General features: G+C 46.1%; 2 protein-coding genes across 4 annotated transcripts in view; one reads left to right on the forward strand and one right to left on the reverse strand.

Annotated features, from left to right (window-relative positions):
* Positions 1-23274, reverse strand: part of LOC135368626 (dopamine beta-hydroxylase-like) — a 352228-nt gene that overhangs the window by 21695 nt on the left and 307259 nt on the right. The gene's annotated exons all lie outside the window — the stretch shown is intronic.
* LOC135368633 (frequenin-2-like) overlaps positions 637-23274 on the forward strand; it is a 51747-nt gene continuing 29109 nt past the window's right edge. Inside the window, exon 1 of the mRNA XM_064602040.1 lies at positions 637-911. Within this exon, the coding sequence (XP_064458110.1) occupies positions 848-911 (64 nt within the window). The 5' untranslated portion in view covers positions 637-847. The remainder of the gene's footprint in view (positions 912-23274) is intronic.

Below are 23274 nucleotides of genomic sequence, written 5' to 3' on the forward strand. Positions count from 1 at the left end.
GGCCGCAGGCAATGCATATTCAATGCGGCTGTACCACGGAGCTCATCTGTGTCGGGATGCTGAAACTCTGAGGCTTCGTCAGGACATCGAGATTTGTCGGTGTTTCTGCGGCATGCACGTAGAGAATCAAACTCTTTCTGCGTGAACTTCCCGGTGACGATAACGCATACGCTAAAAACTAGGGTGGAGTGACGAAACTATGTCCAGTAGTGTAAATGTTGCAAAAAAAAATGTGCTGAATGCGCACCAAAAGCGTTACAATAAATTGCACTCAGTATAGGCATTTCGTCTTACTGAAACTATTTCGTTGCAATTTACATTTTTTCTGTATTGCGCCTTAATGTCATCGTTAACAATAGGAGCTCAGGAAGATCAGCAGCAGTAACCACAGTAGCAGAATCAATTGAGCAGCAGTAACCACAGACATCACGCACATACGCTCCTTTTTCATTCATCTAATTAGGAATTAATAAAATCAACCACTAGTGCTCACTCTTTCATTATCTCGTGAGTTTTTTTTCCCCTCCCTCCTCTCTCTCTCGCTCTGTCAGAGCGTGTGTGTGGCTCTTCGTCCGCAAGGTGGCGACAGTTCCTGCCTCTTCGATTGGAGCGTGCTCGGTTTTTCGGAGCGACGAAACCGACGAAACGAAAGTGCTGCGCGGCGGCAGCAGCAGGTCGCTGAAGTAAAGGTAGTGAGAGAGACAGGATCTTCTACCTGGGGGGGCGCGCTCAGTTGCCAGGACGCGGCGCCAGTTGCCAGGCTGAGCGCTCTTAAACGTCCGGCAACTTACTTCCTTCCTCTTTCTTCGCACGAGTGTTTGGTTGCCGATATTTGTTCCGTGTAAACATGGGAAAGAAGAACAGCAAGTTGAAGAAGGAGGTGGTCAACCAGCTGGTGAACGACACTTACTGTGAGTACGAGCCAGTGCCAAGTTCTTTGCGTGTTTATTAGGAAATGTGAAATCCAGTGGAAAGCAGCTGTTCTGAGGCTGGAACGCACAAACAGACAAACACAACACAGGCCTCAATGTCCTAGGACGAGAACAGTACAAATATGTTGGACAGCGGCGGGATTTGAGCCACGCACTGCTTGATTGCCGGTCAAGTGCCCTACCTACTACTGTTCTAGAGAACCAGTTCTAGTTGTGTTCTATAGTTCTTCTGTTCTAGTGAAATCCAGATATCAATCTATCCATAATCTCACACTACAGGAGCATTATGTGCGGTGGTCAAATGTGCTTTTTTAACCTTTTTGTAGTGCCTTTTTCTGTAGTATAACTCGCTGGTGCAGAGCAGATAATAGTGTGGTTACAGTGGTTAGTGGTTAGGTTAGTGGAATGGTTACAGTTTCTAGTCCTCTAATTTGCAATTACACCACATTTTAGTCCTCAGACCCTGAAATTTACTCCTCGGCAGTGCAAATAATCCCCAAACTTCGCATAACCTCCCATGCATTTAGTCCCAAAGGGACTATTGGACGATGACTATTGCACGACAATTGCACGTGAAGCGGACAAACACATTTTCACGTAGAACAATGAAGGCAACAACAAAACAGTAAAACATCGAAACTTTTTGGATACAAGCTTTCGTGACGAGCTACCTGACGAGATGCAGTCCACTGCATGAAAGCTTGTATCCAATAAAGGTTTTACTGTTTTGTTGTTGATTTGCCAAGTGGATCTTGACAACTCTCTACGTTCTTCGGCTGTAGAACAACGAAGTGATAACAAAACTGACGGAAGAGAAAAATGGCTGTGGGGGTCAATTCATAGTCCCCAAGAGCGTTTCAATTTCTTGATTTGTTTAGCTGTTTATAACAACATCGCTGCATAATATCCTTTCTGCATCGTGCACTATCATACTGAATATTGTTAACACACTACTTGCGCGAGTCGAATACAACAGTCCAACTTGTACCGCACGCCCACATAGGAAACTACGAAATTAGTTTTTTTTAGCGACGTTGCTAATGCGTTGTATTTTTCCGGTGGGGGGGGGGGGGGGAGGGGACGATAAATCAAATTCCATCGAGCGTCTCAAGTTAACACGCAATATTAAATGTTCGAAATAGTTCACTATTGCTTCGTCACATAGCAAACGTGTTGTGCGGAGAAGCCACGACACCTGTCTAGTGGTTCAGTGAGGTTGACGCGCTGCTCCACGGCAGAAATCGAGGACGACAGCTTTTATAGCAACGTTACATAGACACGATCAATTAAAATGACACTTCAGTGACAGTTGAGAAGACATTTTACTGTGCACAGTCCAGGTGAACTCGCGCTTTAGACTTCGCAGTAACGAGTACCAACATGCCGGCCTAATGAAATATCATCACAGCAGCGCCTCAAAGTGATATCGTTGTTGTTGTTGTTGTTGTTGTTGTCGGCGCAAAAAAAGTAAGAATACATGGAGATCTCGTAGACCAGAAGCACTCTACGGGAACGACAAGGTAAAGGAAGTTGTCAAATCACACATCAGCAACGTGATTTCAGACATTAAAAGAAATAAGGCGATTGACTTGTGTTTATCGTAATTACCTCCCGATCTAAAAAAAAGAAGAAGAAGAAAAAAAGGGGGTTTTCTTTGTTTATCCCGATAAATAACTACGACCGGTTCATTATGCAGTAGGCGGATTCATAAATGCTTTATTAGCGTTGCCGCTATCTGTGTCGTTATCTTTAGTTTCTCTGGTCGTGAGGGAGGAAAGACTACCAAAGGAATAAAAGGGGAATAAAAATAACACATTCACCAACATTTATGCTAGTCACATTTATCAACAGATATAGCTTGATACGACAGATAATTTGAAGTGTTCATCCCGCGCTGACCATCGGTGTACAATTAGTTTCACCGACCGCGTTTTTTTTTAAATCGGCGTACGCTTATCGGTTCCTTTCGGCATAAATACAACCAACCAGCGTATGCTATATGCACTTTGACACATGGTCGGCCGCGCTAAGTGAATTATTGCGAAGTGCAGCTACAAATCAAAGACGCGCGCCTCGTGCATCGGTGAGCTAGAAACCAAGTGCGTGCGTATTTCACAGCGGAACAGTGCATTGCAGGATACAGCTGTCCGTTCACACCATAAGTGCGCCCCTACAGCACTTCGCAATTACTACTCCCACAAGCAACGTCGTTGTACCACCTGATGATCACTTATCACGAAACCGTTTTGTTTCTTTTAAATGTCCCAGGGCACGGCAGTAGTTACGTATGCGTCATGTTAAGATTGCACAAAATGAGAATACAGTCGCATTTACCGAACGGAGTCGCTATCAGTTTCACATTCATTTCCGAACAGTTAAGAGCGCGCGCGCGCACACACACACACACATACATAAATGGGATGATGATGTGGTGGGTGTGAAGAGCGCACCACACTTCAAAACTGGTAAAAATTGGGAAATAACAAGGTGAGGATGTACAGTGGCAAGTGATCGATGTACTTTTTGTGAGAGGTCATTTTATAAAGTATAACTTAGTTTCCTGTTAAGTGCCGAAACAGCTATTATCGTGGAAACTAAGTGCAGGGAACACAATATGCCTTAGGTCTGTTTCTTAGCATCTAGTTATCTTAGGTGTGTGCGCTCTAATTGGAGTATCAGGTCGCAGCCTTTAGGTGGCCCACGACCAGTGATGGGCAAAGTACCTCAAAATTATACTTAAAGTAAAGTACCAAGTACCTGGTGTCATTAGTACTTCAAGTACAGTACAAAGTACCCAATTCCAAATGTACTTCAAGTAAAGTACAAAGTACTAGGCAAAGTACTTCAAGTACTCATCAAGTACATCGCCAATTCAATTTGTATCACTTTCCATATCACTGTTTAGTATCTGCGTCTTGCTCTTTTGGCAAAACTTTAGTGAGCATCCTTGACAAATGCTCTGAAACCATAAAGACCTAGGCTAAGTGCTAATCAGATGTTATAATTTGCAGTTACATGTAGAGAGACAATCAGTCAGCTGTGCTGTGATTATGCAAAATAGTATTATACCCTGACTGATCCAAGATCACCCGCCTAGTGTGGTGTTCCGGTACTAATCTTCGGGTAATGGAAGCTAGACAATTTCAGGGGTAAAAAGTACAAGCCAACAGATATTGTACATTTCTGGGCATTCCTTGCTGCTTTTTGAAATACAACATGTTTAAAAAAGAATATGAAGAACATTAAAGAGGATGAAACACGATGTAAGCCTTCATTTTTATACGGCTGTGATATGCAGCAATGTAATCCATGTGGCCAATTAAAAAAACGCAAAATATAAAAATGAAAGCATGTATGTCTTTCAGATTGTTCATCGTGTAATGCAATCACACATGGTGATATAAATTGATTATTAATTGCCAGTGAAGGAAACAATATAAAAAAAGCATGCAACCTTGCATTGGGAGAGCTGAAATGACAATTGGCCAAGTCATTGTGCTGCCAGTTTGCATTCCATGCATTTTACTCAATCATAGCAGAGTTGATACTTTTTCAACATTTCAAGCCTCGCAACAATAGATTTGCTTCAACAAATATGCCCTCTAAAAGCACAAAGCCTTTTTGGTAAAATGTCATACTGGGAATCTTGGTACTGCATTTCACTAGAAGCGCTAAAATGATGTCAAGAAGACGAAAACTCAGATATATAGCCCTATCTGTGTGTTTTCGTCTTCGTGTTGTCATTTTAGTGTTTTTAGTAGGGTGCATTTTTGATACTGTTTTGTGATTTTTTGTCTGGAGTCCAGATTTGGGTACTTTCGTACTTGATGGGAAAGTACTCAAAAAAAGTACTTCAAGTACAGTACAAAGTACACGATTTAAAATGTACTTAAAGTAAAGTACAAGTACACAGAAATGTACTTAAAGTACTACTTTAGTACTTGGTACTTCAAGTACTGCCCATCACTGCCCACGACAGCGTATAGTAAGGAATACTATATAGTACTAGATTATATCTTATATTTGTATCTATATTTCTGGCTTTGCACTACGGCCCCCAGAGGTGTTGCTGACACCCTGGAACGTTGATGTCTAGCAGAGACACAGTGTTCGTGCCGACCCAAGAGCGTGCCACATCCCTACGCTGTGCCGATGAGAGCCAAGAAGCTCGAAACGGCCGTCCACAGCTGGGATTGTGGCACGCTTGACTTGTAAACATATTCCAGCGCCTTCCGGCGTAGATTGACCTTGAGATTAGCGCTTGGAGACCATCCTTGGGCCACGTCATACAAGAGGAAGATATTTCACCTGTTTCACGGCACACCTATCAGAGTGTACTGCAATCGTCGCGCGCCGGCGCCGAATTATGGGGAGCGCTCTGTGGTGCGCGCGGCTTCTGAAACCAATTTTTAACCCCCCCCCCCCCCCCCAAAAAAAAAAGAAAACAAACAAACGAAACCACAAGCCATAGCAACCTCGAACCACTTCAGTTGCGTCTTTTTCGACATGTACTTCAACTTCCTCATTGATATCTGAGAGCTAAAACCGATAATTAAAAAGTTAGAAAGTTAATTACCACTAATTAATTGACAAGGGGCGACGAAAAAATATTTTTGGATAGACCACACAACTGGTAAGCACGTACAGTGGGTTCCATTTGTGTAGAGCACTCCATTTTTCTTTAGCCCCTGGCCCTTTTTCGGAGGGACACCTTGTATACTACATATGCACGTATACTATTACATACTTTTATATACTACATATACATATCTACACATCGTACAATTACATACTACTGGTATATAAGCACATATATACTCCGTACCTTTACTGAGCCACGGTTACTTTAAATTCTGGCTCTCAGATTTCTGATTTCGACGTTGCAGTGGCCAGTTCGTAAATTAACTTTCTCCGCACGATGGTTCTTTAACGTGCGCTGAAATCGCAACACACTTCACACCGTATTTAGCGTCCCTCGAGACGGCCAACGTGTCCGTACAACTTCTGTCCCGCTACTAATTTGATGGCGCCTTCGGCTGTACGTGTTCCAAGCCCAAAAATGCACGCGGCATTCGGAGGCGTGTTTTGTCACCCACTTTCGTTACAAGTTCTAGTTAAAGTTTACGAAGCATTACGAAGTCAAGACGAGAACGTGCTGTTGATACAAACACGACATGACGCTTCTTCCGCGAGCATAAAGCCTGAATAGACGAGCTGAGCCCCTATGTCATGGGTTACGTAACGTCGCTGCGCGAAGCATGTTGGTGGGCACCTATCAGAATCAGACTTATGAGCCGATGGGTTCTTCCCGCTTCTTGCCCACCACGGAAAAATATAACCTCGAACAGGTCTTCTCTTGACGTCCTGCTTAAGGAAGCCATAAGCCTGCTTAAAGTGCCGCTACGGGCTAAACCTCGTTCAGAACCGAATTTATATCATCGCAATCCACGTGTATCTCTGTTCGTTCCGATATCGAACGGTGTCGGCGCGCTACGGAGAAACGATGAACTACTGTAGTGTGGGTAGACTCCTCGCGTCGTCTGATTTCGCAAGTTTATTTTCCGCGTTCAGTGCAGTAGGTGGAACATTGGGGAACCGCACAGTATCGTACCATCGCGGCACAGTGATCTTCCTGTGAGTATACAGGAGAATTACGGAGAAGAACCATCAACTCCGAAGATCGGCCGGCGTGTTATCCACACTAGAAAGGTGACGCGCGGTGTCGCCCCCTATAGGTCGATCTCGTAGCGACGCAGAAGAATCATAAAATATATCACCGGTAATTTCGTGCGGAAATGACGTCAGTGTCCTTGCTTCGGAAGTGCCTCACAGGTTCCGATAGGCAAGGTGCTTTGTGACCGCTGCCTGTTTAAAATTGGTTTCCCAGTCGCTTCTGAAGCAGTATGGGTGGCTGTTGCGCTGTTGTGAAGGGCTGACTATTCCCATTAGGACTACCAGGTATTGGCACTGCGCCGGGATGTCGTCCACTTCAGCCAATTACCGCATACGATTTGAAACACAGACTTTTGTGCGGCTATACAAGTGGCTACGCATGCGCTGACGACGGCTAGTCTCCATAGCTACGGCCACCGAAACACGCTCGTGGTTTGCGGACCCTTAGTAACTACGTCATGTCGTTTAGGCCTGCAACAATCAAGCACATCATGCGAGATTGCCGAGCATACCATTCTAAGCGTGAAGTGCATCCACCTCACTCCAGCTCTGGCACGCTAGCTGACATCCTCTACCCCGGGGGTTCTTATGCCTAGCGTTCTGCCAAAGCAAGAAACCTTGTCCTCTTTCTGCTGGAGGCTGGTCTTGCTCAAAGACCCATCTAGCACTTTGCACTCCCCGACGAACTTACGCACCCTCTACGCATCTCCACCCTTCATCCGTGTGTATGCGCGCGTGTGTGTTTCTTTTTTTTTTTTTTTGCTATAGTCGTGACGACGCTCACTTCTGGGTGGCCAGCAACGGCGAGCCGATCCTGCCATAACTCCCCCCACCCCCCGGTTTAGGTTTTGTTTACACCTGGTGGCTTAGAACAAGGTACAGACGAAAACAACAACAACAGGCACAAAGTTTATCTTCCCAGAGCGCGAAAACATAAACAATAACGGCGTTTACCTTTTCAACGTAACGTCATTATTTCAGCCCTGTAGAGGACGTGAGGAAGAAAGAAACAATGTTTCCAGATACACAATTCCGTTATCATCAGGGCGTATAATACGTTGTCCTAGACATTTTTACCGTTGCACTCAAGTTCAATTACGGGGCCTCAATTCAGACCGCGAAATTGGTCTCGCACGAAAGCCTTGAACAGACAAAATATCGAAACCGGAGGGGGGTCTCAAAATCGGACATCTGCACGCTATATATACGTGGGGGCTCGCTTTTATTTCCTTCTATTCTGACAGTATTGATTCAGTCTCTTGGAGACGTAAATCTGAAAGGACGGCTTAGATGAAAGCGGTAGCGAAGAAAAGAGAGAGAGAGAGAAAGAGGGGGAAAAAACCATAGTCGAGGCGACGGGTGTTTCGAAGCATAAAATTCGCTCGACCGTTCATGCTGAGGTTTTCTTGCAACATAAAAAGCACGATAAAAAGAGCTTTAAAAGAAAAGCTGCGCAGGCTGGAGCCGTGGACTGATAATGAGGTTAGAGCCCTAGTCAACTGTAGGTTACGTGGAGATGCGCCTGTAGGATTTCTTCCAGCAGGGTGTCTCTCTTTTTGAGATTGATATATTTATTTATTGACTCTTAAAAGAAAAAAAAAGAGATGTTAGTCCCAATCCACTCGGGACTGGATAATTCAGGACGCGAGATAGACGAGGAGACGAACCATGGGTTTCCGTTTTCCGTTGACGTAAACATAACCTGCCCCGCCACCTCAGCTGACGTCACAAGGGAGGAGGTTCTACCAAGATAAAGGTAAATGGCGATTGATTTGAGACTAGATTGCTTTTGGGAGAACGAAAATAGGAAGCTACTGGGTCACGACAGCGAAAGCGCCCGCTATGAAACGTACTGAAAATAAATTTATTTTTGCTCAGGTGGCCATTAAAGGTCAGGCGGCATCCGTTCCAGTCGAATTCGAAACATGGCGTCATTTTACTCCTCCTGGATCACCACGGTATCGACCACGGTATCGATAATCCCACGCGAAAGTGTAGTTTGACTGTTATTTGTTATTCGACGTAATACATGACAGGAGCAGACGCCGGATGTTGAGAGTACGCAAGAATTCCCTCTCTGGAAAAACGAGAAAACGTCACTTACTAAGGACCAACGAGGTTGCGACGTTGAGAAAAGGAATGCCGCGGGCGTCTCGCGACTGGACGGCGCCATTCCTCCTCTGAGTGCCGCCCTCTCCCTCCTCCGCTTAGGGAGTGACGTCACGCCGCCGGAGCTTCTGGGGCCGCGGAAGCAGCGCTGATATTTAAAATTCGTTTATTTAATACCTAAGCACTTTTCAGACCTTTGAGAGCATATTATATTCTACTCAAATATACTTCACGGTTGAGTATATAGAGCATTCTATTCCGTTATTTTGTTGCCTGGCAACTCAACTTAAATATTTTTTCCGGGCACATCGTACAAGCCTGTTTATGGTTAATGTAAGTAGTCGTCAGGAATTGGTTAAAAAGTGCTACCAGGCGCAGCGGACACGCTGTAACAATGCAAGTCCTTTCCTGTGTTGTCCCTTCGCTGGCCAGTATTGCATCTCACTTCCACGACATCACCAGACACGTCTATCCACGTCTGAATAAATGGGGTGTGCGTTGTTGGAGTTGGTCTATTAGGACCGTGTGATTCATTGTGCGCAACGTTAACCGCTGATTTGGCCTTTGTCCGAGTGAAATGGGGGGGGGGGGGGGGTCTCTTTTCTATTTTTTTTCCCTTTGGGGGAGGGGGGTCTGTTTATGGGAGCAGCCGAATGTGTCGTGTGACGAATTTAATCTGTGGCAGCCCCATTGCCAATTCTCGTCCCGCGCCTTGGTTCAACATAGCCATTAGTTCGGCTCCTGGCTTTAGGACCATTCGGTCACATTAAAGGCTACTTCCTCTCCAGACCTGTTTGTCGTCTCAGTCACAACAACTGGTGACCCGAACGCCTTGCGCACTGCGCTGGAACACTGCGACACCGGATTTATTCTGAACGATGGCTACCGGAACACCTCCTGCGCGTTCGACGGCTCCCCTGCCCCAGCACTCCCTTGGCTGCCGCCGCCTCAGGTTCCTGTTTGTCGTCTCAGTTACAAATATCTCCATGTTATTTTATTTTCATGGACATCAACAACATCAACGTCTAACCACTTGCTGACTGGAAACAGGTTGAGGCACATATCTGACACGCCAATCAGTTTGGTATCGTGCATCCGAAATGACTTATCCTTCCAAAATTAGCCTCATTGTGTTCCGCCACACATTGTCTTCTGCAGCGTTCGACGTGTGGTTGCCATGTCGACTATTGAAGCGTTCCACCTCACTAGCGCTGGACAAGCTTTCGATTTTTCTGGGCCCGTGCGAGATTTTAATCCCCTCATTAATCTCTGTTGAACGCAGCAAACCATATTTCGGACACTCTGTCCTCCAGGAATGCATCCGGTGTAATTGTGCGTGGCTCACGATGCTAAACGATATTTGCTTAAATAATATCTGTGCTTCCGACTAACCTTATGAATTATGGATCACAAGAATAAAACATGGACGGTTCTGCAGCTGCAGAGGGCACGAACCTGCAGTGCATTAAATTTAACGAGATCCAGGAGCAGATGATATCTTTTTAAAGTTAACTCTATACGGGCAAATCCTGCAGCGAAGCTAAACAGAGACAAGCAGCTCTTCTTTCGTTATCAGGCGCTACGAACGTAGCCTGAGGCGTTTGCGTACGCTACGAAGAATAATTAGATTAAAAAAGAAACTTTTTAAAATTCTATTCGCGCTTTCAGTGACATCAGTCACATCTTGTAGTTCTTTTATACCGTCAGCGCTATATTAACGTTATACGATTATAAATAAAGCCACAAAACTAACGAAAATGACACAGCGCCTTTCCAGGCCTAACCCTGTTAGTCCTAATCCCTCTGCTTAACTTTTCTCGTGCACGCCCTGTGTTGCTTTTTATTTAATTCCAATCCCGGCCTTCAAAAAACAAAGCCCTGGGACATATGGGCTTACGACACAGGGTGAAGTGCGTCAAGCTATATGGCAGCCACAACGTAATCTCCTCGTCATAATTAATTTGTGCATGTATAACAGCAAAGTTGACGGAAGGGACACGAAGGACACACTTTCATCGGCAAATGCACCTTGCAGTATGCATAATGTTAATTACTCGTGCACCTTTTCAGATAATGGCTTTTTTTTTTTCTCGCTTTGTGCGTTGGCGTAGTATACTATGCGACAATTCTGGTTCATCCCTCTCGTGTAGACGTTTTGTGTATCGTAGGTACGATTGTTGTTCCGCGCAGGAAAAAAAAAAAAAAAAAAAATCGATTATATCGTTTCGGTGACGGGACAAAGTACGTGGGTCAAACGAGCTGTTTTTCTGTATAGATGAAGTTTGATATCATTTCCCAAGAAATCGGTTCTTGGGACAGATACCAATTTATCGTCGATATTGTAAGCGTATGTCTCTGTGCTGCGAAGGAAGTCACCGGGGAGTTCATTGGGCGCAATCAAGCGATATAGGAGCAGCGATGTATCAGTTTCTGAATGTTCATTGAACTTGGAAAATTGTTTCCTGAAATTATGGATGTCGACACTAGTGCCTTATGGATGTCGATCACTAGCCAATAGACGACCTGCGCCCCCTACGTCATTGATTACGTAACACCACCGCGCAAAGCATGCTGGTGGGCAGTATCAGCTTTATCAGCCTACCAGCCGAGGCGCTTTTTCCCGCTTCTCGCCCACCACAGCAAAATATATCCCCGAACCGGTATTCTCGTGATGTCACATGTTTGTCATGTTTGTTTGTTTGTGGTCGTCCATTGGCGAACCAAATAAACCAAACGTGTTGCAATGCGGCTGCAGCTCGCGTGGCTGAGTGGTTAAGGAGCTGGCCATGTCACGTCGAGACTGGGGGGTACCCGGGTTCGAATCCCGGCTGTGCTGTGTGGGGGATTTTCCTGGGTTTTCCTCAGACGCTCTCAGACATACTCGGCACAGTTTCCTTAGAAGTCAAGAGTAACAACCCGGATTAGTGTACCCAAAAGAGGAAAAAAGTGGGAAGACTATACTTAGGATGCTTGACGTTTCGAGCGGACGCACTTCATCAGAAAAAAGGGGGAAGCAGAAACCTACGGGGCCCCGCTAGGGGGCTGCACGTGAACGTGTTAGCTAGGGCAGCATGTGTAACTCCGGTCGACAGTTGATTAGAAGCCTAAAACCAGTTTTTCGTTTAGGCCCGTTAGATGGGTAGTGTTCAGATAATGTATCAGGCGGCTCTCTCCCCGTTTTCGCGCGTTTGCGGAATGGAAACCGGAGCGGAGAACAACAACGCGAATGTTATCAATAGCGTGGCCGAGACTCGAGGAATGTTTAGAAGCGAAGCTTATCTGGTAGTTGCCGATCGTGATCTCAGTGATATTCGTCCGGGATATCCGGGCATAGTTACAAGCAGTACAGAGCTGGCTAGTTGGTTCATGACCCATCTTTTTGGCCTGTGTATCTATGCGCCACTCTCTCCTGGCAAGACAATGCAGCCTCGCAAACATTGGAAAGCATTATGCCTAGACAGGCCTATCTCGCGTAACGTTCTGGGGTTTCATCTGTGGCTCCTTTTGCGAACGCGGAATGAGAGAAGCGCGTTTGTGTGCATTTGCTCGCGCTGTCGTACTTCGGCGTGAGAGGAAACAATATCCGGAATAGCGGGTGCCCCGAAAGGTTACCTTGATTGCGAACGGCATTGGCTGACGGGCAGTACAACGCCACGTAATTTGAAAGCCAAGATTGCCCTCCTGGCTGTGGGGAGATGCAGCATTCGATCTACTGTTGTACTGCCGTCATCCAAAGGGGAACCAGCGAGAAGTCGTGTTGCGGGAAATGCATTAGTGCCCGAGTTTTCTTTTCTTTTGTAGGGGAATGACACGATGTGTTGCCAACTACACTCTGAGATAAATTGGTAATTTGGTGCTTTACATCGCGAGACGACTGTGATCATGAGGGACGCCACAGTGATTGGTCTGTGGTGTGGATTAATTTATTCCCTAAAGAAAGGGAGTAAATTGCAGCTTCTAGTCTTCCAGAATGCAATTACTTCACGTTTTAATTTGTTTACACTGAAATTTACTCCCCCACACTTGCAGACAGCCCCTGAACTTCCACGCATTTACTCCCGAAAGGGACAAATGGTTGTGGCAATGCATCTACATTGTAAGAAAAGGTGGAGTAAATTAGGGAGCAATTACAGCTCTCGTTCCCTAGATAGCCATTGATCCCATTTTCCCCCTCCTCCGACCTTGAAATTTACTCTTCAGCGCTGCAAGTAGTGCTTGTTTTTCCGCACGTACCCACGCTGAGATTTCCTCCCTTATGGATATGACTCACCAGGCAGTCTGTGCGTGTGCCTTTTTGTCCCGGAGCTTCGTATAGACTTCCGTGTAGTATTTATAGTCGCGAAAGTAACTGGCCCAAAGTCTGGATGCGTGATAGCCGGGACAGTTTGTCTGGCGATGTAACACGGCGAAAGAACCTCGACTAAAGAGTCTTATGATGGTTGTGGAAAAATGCATCCAGTCTCCAAGAGGACCAAAATTGCACCTTTTTCCTTAGCGTGTAATCCCCAGAAGGGATACAATTTTTATTATTTGTTATTATTATTATTTAATTTTTCACTTTTCTTGGTGAAAGTGAGGGTCAGGTGCAAAAGGGAAATTTCAAAATGGGAAAGGGAAAAAAGGGACAGATTATTCCTCTCTTTCTGAGGACGTACGTCGAAGTTGCAGCATGTGTGAAGCGTTTTATGTATTAGCGCGGACGTGTGGAAGAGTAAATAGCTTTGAAGACGTAAACGTGTTACGGTGATTTCTTGGGTGCAGGAGTTCTCCACCGGTGGGGAATTCCGTCCTAGGGGGAATTTGGGAGTGTCAGGGGAGATGTCCTTTATCAGGACATGTCCTTCGCCTGGAACTCATCGACGCGGTATATATCACGATGGCTCCTGGGTGCGCCATAAACAATACTTTTTTCCTTTTTAAACGTTCAAACTCAAACTCTACTTTCGGGAAACTCGAAAGAAGCAATAAAATCAGGCTTGTATAACGTACCCACAAAAAGTATTTAAGTTAAGTTACTGAGTATCGTGCAAGAAAGTAACTGAGTAGAGTACTAAGTATACTCAATCTTGAAAAGTATTCAAGTACAGTATTAAATACTCTTAAAAGTGACCCCTGACTTTCAAGATACTTTGATGTCGCAGTTAGAATTCGCTATCAAAGAAAAATGCGAAGAGTGCAACTTGGAAAATGGCATTACCAGAAAGCTTTATTAGCTCGCAGGAGCAACTGCTTTTCAAAAATTACTATACGGTAGCCCGCCTCGGTTTTTTAACGGTGAATTCCAATGGCAGATTCGGAGCGCTTCCGGAGCAAGTTTTGCTGCTCCGCCAGGAGCAAGTCCGTTCTATTGGCAGATTGGGAACAGTGCCGGAGTCTTCCAATGGGAGCTTTGGAGCGGCCTTCAAGCCAAGGTCGCTCCAAGGAGCAACCCAGACTATGGTGAGCTGCTCCGCCAAAATAGGCACATTCCACCGGAACTCTCCGTGACGTATCCCTTGTCGCTCGCGCTTCCCATTTCCTCTCTCCTTCTTCGCTAACATGGCCGCTTCGCAATGCGTCTCGGCCGTGACTCGTATTTCGCGTCGAGCGTTGGCGATTTTGCTTCTGGAAGAAAGCGATGAGTCAGACATTAGCAGGGCAACGTTGGGAGATTAAGAGGACCTCCATGTTGCAAAACATGGAGTTGCAGTGGAACATGAGTACCTTCGGATTCGGATCACTTGCTCTAGGCCAGATCCATTGCGGAGTCTGCCACTTGCTCTGCCACTGCCATTGGAATTCAACATTAAACACATAAACCCCGATAGACCTTGTATCGCCAACTGTAGGATGGGACAAGCGTTAGCTTGCCCACATCACGCTTCAAAAATAGACCACAAAACAGCAACCGCCTGAGATCCCTTAGAAGCCTTCATTGGGATCGCAAGCGGACCAGTAGGACCTGCCAACTGTAGGATGGGAAAACCAGAAAAGCAAGCGCCACCTGTGAGAGCGTATTGGCATCAAGCGCCACCTGTTGCACGTAAGAGCTCGTGGGAACTTTAAGCGTTTTACGGCATTACGAGACGGCCGGAGGCGGAGGTAGAAGAAGAACAACAACATTCCCGGTGTGCGCAACAGCAGCGTCAGCCGGGGTGAACCATAACCGAAGCAGACGACAGAGCAGTGTCCCTCAAAGTTCCCGTGCTGCCTTGCGCCGCGCGCATCTTTTTAAAATCGTCTCACTGAATGCGAACGAATGCTCTACAGAAACGACAGAATTTACTACCGTTTTCCTCCTTGTCGTTGCTCTCGAAGAGTTATTAATATTTTACATGCCCTCTGTCGCTATACGGCTGTCGGCACGCGTCTTCTATCCTGCCCGATAGGGGTCTCAATGGTTTTCCCACATTCCCTTCAGTACAACACATCGTCTCATGCACGCTCCCAAACCCCAGCCGCTGCACGCTACCCCTTCCCAAGAGGGACGTGCATGTCCCGAATATCTCAGACGCCACAGCATATGTATAGCATAAAGCTCATTGCAGAGACAAAAAGAGAATCTTTCGCTGGACCCCCGCGTCACGCACAGAGACGTATCTTCGAAGCAACTTGTAAGATCAGCAGAAGTTATTGGAAGAAGTACTTAAGTTAGATTACTAAATACGGACCTTCGTGAGTATTTGCAAGATACCAAGTTGCTCGCAAAAGTATTTAATAAGTGCTCTACTGAAGTTACTGTACACAAGTCTGAATAAACGACATTTTTATGCGTGTATTCCTTTGTAGTTAACATGGGGGAATAACGCTTTGATGAACGGCAAAAGGCGTGCAATGGAGCAAGAAAGGTTGATAAACACTGTGCTAGTGTCATAGGTAAGAATATTGGAGCCACCAACTTAGAATCGCCCGTTTATTAGCGTCTCTTGACACACTTATACAGTTATACCCCCACACACCAAGGAAAAAAAGGAGTAATTTTTTTACTAAACGCATTGCCACAAAAATTTGTCCATTTAGGCAGTAAATGCATAGGACTAAATGAATGTCACACAGTGGAGACTGCATTTTACGCTCTGTTCGAACAGTCCCAGGTACATAATTCGTGTGCATGAATGAAAATACTTGGAGTTAAACCGTCAACTCTAATATGTTGAGTGATATAAAATCTCGCGACATGCATAGAATACAATTTGTCAAGAAAGAACCGCTAACTATTTCGCCCTCTCTATTGGTGGAAAATTGCCAAGTTAACTAAATTATAGCCCTATTCCGTTAAATTCACAAAGAGCACACATTTCCGTATAGACTGTTGAATTCAGGAGACCATTGTGAAGTTCAGTGACTATTTGTAGTCCTGGGGAATAAATTTCGGGGGACTAAAATGGAGGGTAATTGCAATCTAGGGGCCTAGAAGTCGCAATTACTCCCCGTTTTGCTCTTTTTGTTCTCTTAGACTGTAGCAGTATTTAATGCTGGACATGTCTGATGCTCGATCCGCTTCCGAAGCAGAGTTTCCATGGCACGGTGAATCTCACGAAGAAAACAATGACGGGGAGTCATGATGACGTGAGCCAACAGTATTGTTAAAATAAATAAATAAAATATGATAACTGCATCGTCATACTTACCTGTAAATCTCCCTTTATTATAATTAACCTTATATCTGTTTCGCACATTCCCTCTCCTCTGTCTTTCCTCCGTTCAATACAAAAACAGCACCCCGTAACGTCCTTCGTACTTTGATGATCGTTCCGTCAGGTGACGCTCGTTACGTAATAGGCTTGCCTCGCGCAACTTCTTCTGCGCAGCGCAATCCCATTCGCTGCACTCACCCCTGCGTTCCTTCCGTTCCGAATTTCCTGCAACTATCGCGTACAGTGAACCCTCGTTAATATGACCCCCGATAATCTGACATACGCGCTTTACAGACCATAATCCTGGGGAGCGATGCAGTGAAACCTCTGCAAATCCCCCGCGTTAATATGACAATTCTGCATTATGACCAAAATTTTCGAGAACGACCATGGTCATAATAACGAGGGTTCACTGTATACGTACATAGGGTCTATTCGTGCACGAGTTCCAGGCATTGCGTGTCCCTTGCGCGTTACTCTTTTTCTCCTGTTTCTGTTCTTTTATTATTATTATTATTTTTTTTTTTTTTTTTGCCGCCGAGTTTGTAAGCGGTCCCGAAAGCCGTATAGTTTACGATCTTCTCAAAGAGCAACCGCTCATCTGTAACAACAAGCAGAAAAAAAGAAAAACAAAAAAACTAGGGACCGAGTGCGCACGTATTCGCTCGACAAGGTCATGCAAGCAACATGAAAAGGGAAGCTTTCGATCCATGGAAATCGTAGGTAAGCAATGAAACCGGAGTACGATCGATGCATCTTTGACCGACCTCGCGAACAAAGCCCAGCTGCGCACCCGTAAGTAAGCCAGGAACCGTAAGGGCGGCGGTTAATAAATTAGGTGCTTAGTTACGTTCCCTGAAAGTATTTGGCATTCACGACGGTGGGAAGGAGAAGGTGATTACGATGCCATTGAAATCCACAGCCGTGCCAACGAGACCCTGTCGCCCTTTTATCGCGGTTTTAAATGACTTACTGGGTGTCGTGCATGGGACTAACCACTTTAATGATGCATAAATACTGATTGCAACCTTGGAGTCCTTAGGTGGTGACGCTTGTGAAAGAGCTCGCCCTTGTCGGCCCCACAGAGGTGGGCAACGTCAAGACTAACGGGATTCGAACCCGGGTACCTCCCAGTCTCGACGTGACATGGCCAGCACGCTAACCACTTAGCCACGCGAGCTGGTTGGAGTCCTTATAGATACCTTACCATACCATGTACCAGTATGATTTTAGGCTTAAGAGTCTGATATCAAACAAGGTGAGGACATGGTATACACGTGAGGGAGAAGTAATGTGAGCGCAGGTGGTGGTGGTGGTGGTGGTGGTGGTGGTGGTGAAAGAGCTTGCCGTTGTCGGCATCACAGAGGTGGGCAACGTCACGACTAACGCTCTTGGGGGAATGTGCGTCCAGGGCCGACTTCTAAGGGAACTGTGCCGATATATATCTGACAGCACCTCTGATGCGCCTGAAGAAAACGTAGGAAAAACCTCAGACAGCACAGCCCTAGTCGCTTAAACGACGTCATTAAGAGTCCGGCAATCACGTCCGCGCTTTCGGCGGCCGTAACTACGGAGACGAGTCGCCATTAGCCGCATGGGAAGCCACCTGTAGCCACAGAAAGCCAGTGTTTGAAATCGTCTGCGGCGATTGGATGAAGCAGACGACACCCCGACTTCATGTGTCGGAACAGTTCCCTTAGAACTTCGGCCCAGGACGCACATTCCCCGATGGCGTCAGTCGTGACGTTGTCCACCTCTGTGAGGCCGACAACGGCGAACCCTCTCATCCGCACCACCATGTGTCCACGTGGTGAAGGAGTGAGAGAAGGCACTAAGCTGGCTTTCTGTGTCTTGGTGGTTATGAGCTTGGTGGTTTCCATTCACAGGAACACAGAGCAGAAATGTATCAGTGTGCCATCGGTTGATCCTGACGGCTGAATAATTTGATCTTACGGATAGTTGTGATAGAAGATGAATGGGAAGCATTTCAGTTCATGGTAGCATGAGTGGTGACCTTTCCTTCGTGGACGGTAAAATCGTTTCCCGTAATTAGGTGCTGTCGACGGCAACCATGGTGCTTCGTACGGTAAACACCAATAAACCGGTTTCCAATACGCACGCGTAGTAGCTCTGCAAACAAATCAGACAAGGCCAGGCTCCTAAGTCCGAAGTGCTATAAGTCGTTGTCATAGAAGCGACGAAGTGTCATCTTGATGATGCCGGAACTTTGGAGCGTTTGGAGGTTCTAAGGCCCCATGCACCGTGAGGGAAATGCTAGGATGAAGTGATGCAAGGGCAATGGGAGGAAGTTTGCCACGTACTATCTCTAGTATTATTAAGATTCTTGAGCAGACGAAAGGAATATGCGAGATGAGTGCACCTCCAAATCAGGTCAGGTGATAACTGATAACGATTTGTGGCTTTACGTTGTGAGACGACTGTGATCACGAGCGGCGCAGCAGTGCTGGGGTCTGCGGTTTAATTTTGCCCTCCCGAGTGCTTATGGTGCGCCGAAGTCTCAGCACACGTTATTCCGTGTAAGTGCCGCGAAGCAACTGTGAGTGACTACGAGCGGAGGACACACGTGGACAGATGGAGAGAGGACAGCAGGAAGGAGTGGGGGACACGGGGGCTAGTATATACGTCCTAGGACGACTTCAGGGGGATCTGTGCCGACATCCGTCTGTATAGTCTGCCGGAAAACCCAGGGAAAACCTCAGAGAGCACAGCCGGTAGGACGATTCGAACCCAGCACCTCCAAGTCTTCAACACGACCTATGGTTGTTGAACAAGTTTTGCGTTTGTCACACAACAGAACTGTTATGTACTTCGTCTTCTGTTATGTGGCGATATTCTTAACGTGCGTTGTCTAAGAGACGTTAGAGCTATTCAAAACGAAAACAAAGCAGCAAGTATACAGCGTTACTATCTGTGACTCAGCAAGATGCGCCGAGTCACCCCAGTGTCCACCACCAGAGTGAAGTCATCAGCGTAAAGAAAGAAGCAGACACTGTTTTCCGCGTGCGTCCATGTTTTGTAGTATACTCTTGTTGCTGCATAATCGATTTCGTTCGCCAGTAGACGACGGCCATGGACGAGAAACGGAGGATCGATGATTCCATCGCTGTCACTAAAGTTAAAAATACCGTGTCCCTTTCTTCGACGTAGCAACCGCATGGTAGACTGCCCTCGTAGCGATTGAGAAGCGCATGCTATAGGGGGGCTCTTCAGCCTTTGAGGGATTGTATAGAATGTGTCTTCAGGCTTTCACGCCTTGTTTCGATGCGGGTGCTGTCCGGAACGATTGCTCATGTTATGCCACCATTTCGTTTCCGTCCAATTTGCAGAAGTGCCTAAATCGAAATCACGACCTATATACTAGATTATAGCGGCAATGTCATAATCGGCAACCCCTATGGGGAGCTCGTCCGCACGATCCGCTAGGGGCTCATCGGCTCGCGAGATATACACACCATGATTGGGCAATGAAAATTTGAATTTTGAACGCGCAGAAGCGGACGTGCGACTACCGTAGCAGACGACAGTAACAGCTCCTATGAAAACGCGTAGACTGGTGATAATCAACTTTAGAAAGAAGCATATCTCGTGGGACATCCACCGCTTGTACAAAAATACTAAGGTAAGCTAAAGTACTGTAGAAATTGAGGAAGCTATAACCGGGCCGATGAATAGCGCCACCAGCTAGCCTCCAAATACGGCGGAAGGGGTCCATATGACATGGTCGCTATAATCTAGTAGGTAGTGATCGAAATACAATCGCCCCATTAATCGTGCATCTTTCGTGGGCGTGTTGTCAACTGCCTCTGCAAGTTTCATTGGTGAACAGGCGGTACTTTGAGTCTACTTTGCGCTGTCATCTTACATGGGGTCATCTATCAGCTCTGCATGCAGCGACAGCTTGCAAGAAGCGACAAGAATGTTCATCGGATATAAAATTATATTCCTTCTGGAGGACAAATGCATGGAAGCACAGCATACAAATATCACTCAATAACACAATGTGAAATAATGTTTAGTGCAATACGGTAATAAGATTCTTTATACATTGATGTCCGGCTCACCCAAACACAATCTGTTACAGAGGTGCGAAGACTAGCGATGTTATAGATCCGCCGCTGTCATAATGTTACAAAAAAATGCGACAATGTCACGTACTAGATAATGTATGTAGATGCATAATATAAGACTATTACATATATGTAACTTTATATATACACACTTTTGCATATATAACTTTTACACACACGCGTCGATGAATTCTTCCCCTCATCGTCGTAGTTGAACGCCTTTAAAAACCCCGAGAAAACTACTTCAACGGGACTTCGCAACGCCGGACGTTCTCCTGGTGTACCGAAGAATAGCCGCGCCACGTGATCTTCCATCCCCTACCCCTGATAACGTACGGAATCCTCATGTCTTTCACGACAATACAGTGTCATACGCAGTCCCAGACACGCTGTATCCAGAATCCTCGACGTGGATGTCAAAAACACACGTCTGAACTGTCACAGCAGCTTCACTTGCCTGTATTGGATTCGTCACAACAGTGCTTATATTCTTGGCGCTCACCAGATTGAAGATCGCTTCAGCCAAGATAACCCCAACGGTGGTCCAGTTGACAAACTCTTCAGCTATTTGGTAAACCAGTGGAGTTTGCAGGGCAGCAATAGATACGGACAACGTGTTCGTTGCAGCCACACAGGTTAGCTGTGCCCTCTTTGGCTGCATGAGGTGATGCCGCCACACGATCTATTATTTTCCTTGCGCTTACTTGGTTTGCATAACGACGTAGTAGGAAAGTAACTGTAAAAAAAACTATATAGTCATGCGGGAGTGGAAATGGTACTCTGGGAACTAGCTTGTCTAGTGGGGTGAACAACCGCATGTCCTTTATGTGGCTTGCTTTGACCGCAACAGTGGCAGCGTCCAGTATGCCTTCGGCTTCGTAAGTCTTCTGCGCAGCCTCCTTGATCTTGAAAATATGGAGATGATCACACCCGTTCGAACAGGACTTCCCATTGTCTCCACTACGGAAAGTTTGCAAAGAGGCGTAGTTTTTCTGTGGCTGTGGCTATAGCTATAGCCTGGCAGCATTCGAATGCTTGATGGAGGTAGTTGTCTTCCTATTATAGATATGTTTCATAGATTATATGAGCACACGAGCAACGAGGTATGAAACGATTGTATTCCGGTGGCTTTGATGAAGAACTCTTTGCAGAACAGTCTTCAAGTGCTGCGTGGGTGCCGCATAGTTCGTCAATGTCACTGACTTGCAAGGCAATGGAGACGGCAAGGCCCGTGAAAATATGTCGCTCAATGTACGGTGTTCAAGCTGCGGTAAAACAACTGCAGGAGCTTCGGAGAGCGATATCTTTGTAGCATTACACGTGAATCTCGTCCCAAACCGATGGTTGAGAACATTGCCACGGCTTCGTCCGTCGCTAAAGCACTGTTTAAATACGCATTCGTCCACTGTAATGTCATGTCGAAGACATAATGCTCAAAGCGGCTGTCCATCAGAAGTTCCGTTGGTGTGACGCCCAGCGTGATATTCATGCATGTCTTCTGGCACGGATGTCGTTTTAGACAATGACCCGAAGGACGGTGTTTATGCCGTACGTCAAAGACAGCAGAACGACAAGCTGAATAATTCGCTCTTCGCTGTAGCCTCCCAGAAAGAGATTTCAAGAACTCTACAGCTTGTCGGCCGGCGTTGTTCTTGTTCGTGATGGGATGCGTGCAACATCTGTACAGACTCACCATCGCTCTGCTCGCCGGGTTCTTCTCGTCAATGACAGTAGAGCTCGAAAACACGAAGGAAGTCAGTGAAAAGGATAGCCAGCTGTAGGACTCGAACCCACATCTTCTGATCCTGGGGCTTTGTGTGTTGTCCTTTCTCCCGTGTTCCAGCCTCAGAGCATCACTTTCCATCATGCAGAGCTCGAAGTTTATGTCGCGGAGCATGTTCTGGCACGCCTAGTAATAGATGTTACCACGGTGTGATTGATTCAGGGTCTTTTCGCCGACGAAATTATAGTTCTTCCAAGGGCTGATCCGGAAATTGATTGTCTGGCCAAGGTGTTTCAGGCTGAATGCGATGATGGTAACAAGAAGTGTTAAGAAGAAACCGAAGAGTGCTCAGTTAGATCTGATTGTTCTGGGGTGGCCGGGGGACAGGCTATGTTCTTCCTTATTGCGTTCTATGTGATATTATTCCAGAGGATGGTGAGGTTGCTCGCTTTCTTTGGACGCTGTGTGGGCCAAGTCACGTGTCCGGTTGAGTCGCTTACTATTGGTCTCTGCGCGGGTTTGGCAGAACTTCTGGTTCAGTTGCTTGTTGTTGGTCAGCCGTTGTTGTGCTCTATGTGGAGTTGCTCGCTTGCCGGGTGAAGTTTCTTGTCAACGCACGCTTGGTTGGGCTCAATGACATCCTGATTACGGGGATCCTTGCCGCGTTGTCCTTGCATCCTAAAAAGCAAAGGTGGTATGTAACGAAGGATTTTACGAGAAATGTTGTAACAGAATATACAAGTAATACAATATACGAATCATTAAAGCCCGGGGTCCATACGCATAATGACAAGATATCTTTACTTACATCTCGTGATTTCTAAGTTCCAAGTCGAAGAGCAGACGGTAGAACAGATGTAGAGAATAAGATCCGTAGCAATCGATAATGGTACGGCAGGTCACTGCGAATTTCGATTGGATATGCCAATGATGATCCTTGACGAAAATAAGTTCCACGCTTGCAGCCTTCGAAAGAGAAAATGACACGTGAACGAATACACGTAGCGCACCGACAAGTGCCATCTTTGTCTTCAGCGGTAGTCGTTGTGCCTAATACACATGACGGGATAAATGTAATTTTTACCCTTTAGCATGAGTTAACATGGTTGTACCATTAATATAGTAACGTTAGC

The sequence above is a fragment of the Ornithodoros turicata genome, chromosome 9 (genome assembly GCF_037126465.1).
Source record: "Ornithodoros turicata isolate Travis chromosome 9, ASM3712646v1, whole genome shotgun sequence".
Classification (NCBI taxonomy): Eukaryota; Metazoa; Arthropoda; class Arachnida; order Ixodida; family Argasidae; genus Ornithodoros; species Ornithodoros turicata.